Source organism: Otolemur garnettii, unplaced genomic scaffold (assembly GCF_000181295.1).
Source record: "Otolemur garnettii isolate 467f Iridium unplaced genomic scaffold, OtoGar3 scaffold00018, whole genome shotgun sequence".
Lineage (NCBI taxonomy): Eukaryota > Metazoa > Chordata > Mammalia > Primates > Galagidae > Otolemur > Otolemur garnettii.
In genome coordinates, this window is record NW_003852413.1 from 3,888,351 (window position 1) to 3,892,310 (window position 3,960).

General features: G+C 50.0%; 1 protein-coding gene across 3 annotated transcripts in view; it reads right to left on the reverse strand.

Moving 5' to 3' along the window:
- Positions 1-3,960, reverse strand: part of PGS1 (phosphatidylglycerophosphate synthase 1) — a 34,922-nt gene that overhangs the window by 22,233 nt on the left and 8,729 nt on the right. For all 3 annotated transcript variants that reach the window (XM_012803174.2, XM_023511076.1, XM_023511075.1), the window contains exon 6: positions 2,464-2,985. In XM_012803174.2, coding sequence (XP_012658628.1) covers positions 2,464-2,985 — 522 coding nt within the window. The remainder of the gene's footprint in view (positions 1-2,463; positions 2,986-3,960) is intronic.

Below are 3,960 nucleotides of genomic sequence, written 5' to 3' on the forward strand. Positions count from 1 at the left end.
GAGCTGTGACACCACAGCACTCTACCCAGGGCAACAGCTTAAGACTCTGTCTCAAAAAAAAAAAAAAAAATAGCTGGGAATAACTACTCATACTTATCGTCCCAGGTCCTTGGGAGGCTGAGTTGGGAGGATCACTTGAGTCTAGAAGTTTGAGGTTATAGCAAGCTATGACTTTTTTTTTTTTTTGAGACAGTCTCTCTTGCCCTCGGTAGAGTGCCGTGGCGTCACAGCGCACAGCAACCTCAAACTCTTGGGCTTTAGTGATTCTTTTGCCTTAGCCTCCCAAGTAGCTAGGACTATAGGCACCTACCACAACACTCAGCTGTTTTTTTAGAGATAGGGTCTTGCTCTTCCTCAGGCTGGTCTTGAACCTGTGAGATCAGACAATCCACTCACCTCGGCCTCCCAGAGTGCTAGGATTACAGGCATGAGCCACCACGCCTGGCATGAGGTATGATCTTGCCACTGCACTCCTACCCTCACTCGGGCAACAGAGTGAGATACTGCCTGCCTCAAAAACAAAAAAAAAATGTTCAACCTGAGGATTTGAAGAAGACCTCAAGTATAAACAACACGGACCTGCACCATGGCAGTCTACAACCTGGCTTCCTCACCCAGGAAGGCGCTAAGGCAAGTGGACCTCCCTCCTTCCACTTAGCAGTATGAAGAACCACAACAAGGAGCAAAGCAAAGCGGCATCTTGACTGCCCAAGGAGAAGCCAGAAAAGCCATGCACTGCGCTCATGGCCTAGGGCCCCCCAGGTACCCTTTACCCTTCTTTAGACACAGACTAACCCCCCAGGTTAAACAGGTTCCCCAAGAGTGAGACTGGAAATGTGGTCACGCTGCCAAAAGTGGGTACCCACAGAGCATTTAGAGGCCACAGGTAAGCCTTGTGCTAAGCACAAGGTTTTGAACATGTTTATACACGTCTCAGAAAGGTGCACCTGAGCTTATGCCTCGTGGTTCCCTGAGAGGGATAATAATAAACATGCAATTCAGACTATGATCCATTTGCCGCCATGGGCCAGGGCTGTACATACAGCTTCCGTTCTCTCAGTTATGGAGGAAAAAAAAGATTGGCATAGAGGAGACAAATAGCAGTAAGAAGAAGACAGAGAAACTGAACATCAGTGACAAACCAATGCTCCCCGGTGGGTCCTTCCTGCTCCTGGGAAGAGCACCAAAGAGCAGAGAACTCTCACGGTCAAAACGAGCCTATGAGCCAGGCATGATGGCTCATGTCTGTAATCCCAACACTCTGGGGGGGGCCAAGGCAGATGAATTGCTTGAGTTCACAAGTCCGAGACCAGCCTGAGCAAGACCCTCTCCCTAAAAAAAATAGCTGGGTATTGCAGCAAACACCTGTAGTCCAAGCTACTTAGGAGGCTGAGGTAAGACGATCACGGCACTCCTAGCCAGGGAGACAAAGTGAAGCTCAGTCTCAAAAAAAAGACAGGTCTAATCACATTCCTCTCCATCTACTTTAAGGGAGAGGGCGTATGTGCCACGTTTTTTTTTTTATAGATAAAGTATCACTTTGTGACCCTCAGTAGAGTGCTGTGGTATCACAGCTCACAGCAACCTCAAACTCTTGGGCTCAAGCAATTCTCTTACCTCACCCTCCCAAGTAGTTGAAACTAAAGGCGCCCACCACAAAGCCTGGCTATTTTTAGACATGGAGTCTTACTCTAGCTCAGGCTGGTCTGGAACCTGTGAGTTCAGGCAATCTACCCACCTCCGCCTCCCAGAGTGCTAGGATTACAAGAGTGGGCCATCACGCCTGGCCTGTATGTGCCACATTGAAAAAAAAAATTTTTTTTTTTGAGCCAGGGTATTACTATGTTTTCCAGGCTGGTCTCAAACTCCTGGGCTCCAGCTATTCTCCCACAGCAGCCCCCAAGTAGCTGGGATTTCAGGCATCACCACCACACATGGCCCATGTATCACATTTTTAATTTAATTTTTTTTGGCTGGGGTTGGGTTTGAACCCACTACCTCCAGCATATGGGGCTGGTGCCCTACCCTTTTGAGCCACAGGTGCCACCCATATCACATTTTTTAAAACAGCCACCAAAATGATTTGACTTCCTAACTTTTTTTTTCTTGCATTTTTTGGGGGGGTTGGCCGGGGCTGGGTTTAAACCCGCCACCTCCGGTTTATGGGGCCGGCGAACCTACTCCTTGAGCCATAGGTGCCGCCCTGACTTCCTGACTTTTTGATACATAAAAAGGAAGATGGATCTTATACAACTGAAATTAAGTTAGGACTACTTACATCTCCCTGAACATGAGACAACTGTGTCACACCTGCAAGGGCTACTGTGAGGACAGAAAAAGTAAAACAGCAAGGCTCTACTGGGGGGGGGAGCCCTGCAAATAAACCAGGAGTGTGGTGCCCTCCCACCGATGCTGTGGGCCATCCCCCACGTGGGGGCAATCCTCTGACCAGCTGCCGCGCACCTTTGGCATGAAAGGTCCAGCCCCTCCGCCAGTACTCCTGCAGCTGGACCCGCTCCTGCTGCCCCAGGCTGCACACCTTGCTGTAGAACTGCCGCTCGATGTGCACATAGGCTGCCGGGATGGCACCAGCCACCCCCTTGGCTCCAAAGAAGCCATTCACCTCTGGCGAGGCCAGCAGGATCTGGTACTCAGCCCGTGTGCCCAAAACCAAGTCCACGTAGGCCTGGGTCAGATTGAAGTAACCAGTGGTGAGGTAGACCTTAGCACCTCGTTCGGCCTCAGTCAATAGTGTCTCAGTGACAATCTCGTCAATTTGGATCTCAAAGGGCTTCATCTGAATCAGTGGATAAATCCAGGTATCGGGGGCTGGTCTCCGATCACCAGCAGCTGCTGCATCCTCCTGGGTCAAAAGAGAGTCACTGTGGAAGGTCTGGGCATGGAGCATTTGCTGGCGAGTCCTGGCTGAGTTGATCACATCCATAACTCTCTTATTAGCTGCCTTGCAATACGCAGCCCGGTCACCTGGAGGGAGACATGAGAAAGAAGAACAAGAGGAAGAGAAATGAGGGTCTGGACTCTGCCCAGCTCAGGATGCAGCACGTGACAGGCAAGTGCAGACGCTACAACTGATCATTTGCTGAGTGTGCATCCAATAAGCACGTGCACAAAGCCCCGAGTGAGGCTCCTCTGTGGGTGCAGCCACCCAAGACAAGGAGCTTGTCTGCAGGAGCCTGCATGTAATTCCAAATACAAAAAGATCAAAAATCAGGCAAGACAGACTGGGCACAGGGGCTCATTCCTGTAATCCCAGCATTTTGGGAGGCTGGGGGGAAAAGATCACTTGAGGCCTGGCATTTGAGACCAGCCTAGACAATACAGTGAGACCTCATCTCTACAAAAAAATTTAAAAATCAGGCTCAGCACCTGTAGTTCAAGCAGCTAGAGCGCCAAAGACATACACCAGAGCTGGCAGGTTCGAATCCAGCCTGGGCCTGTCAAACAACAATAACAACTACAACCAAAAAACGGCAGGGCATTGTGGTCCCAGCTACTTGGAAGGCTGAGGCAAGAGAATCATTTAAGCCCAGGAGTTAGAGGTTGCTGTGAGCTGTGATGCCAGGGCAACAGCTTGAGCCTCTGTCTCCAAAAAAAATAAATAAATAAAATAAAATAATTTAAAAATCAGCCAAACATGGTAGTATACACCTATAGTCCCAGCTACTCAGGAGGCTGAGGCAGGAGGATCAGTAGTTTGAGGCTAAAGTGAGCTATGACTGCACCACTGTTCTCCATCCTGGGCAACAGAGTGAGATTCATTCTCTTTAAAGAAAAAAAACAGGGGCTCAGCACCTGTGGCTCAAGCGGCTAAGGTGCCAGCCACATACACCTAAGGTGGTGGGTTCGAATCCCCAGCCCGGGCCCGCCAAACAGCGATGGCTGCAACCAAAAAATGGCCAGGCGGCTCGGTGCCTATAGCTCAACCAGCTAAGGCGCCAG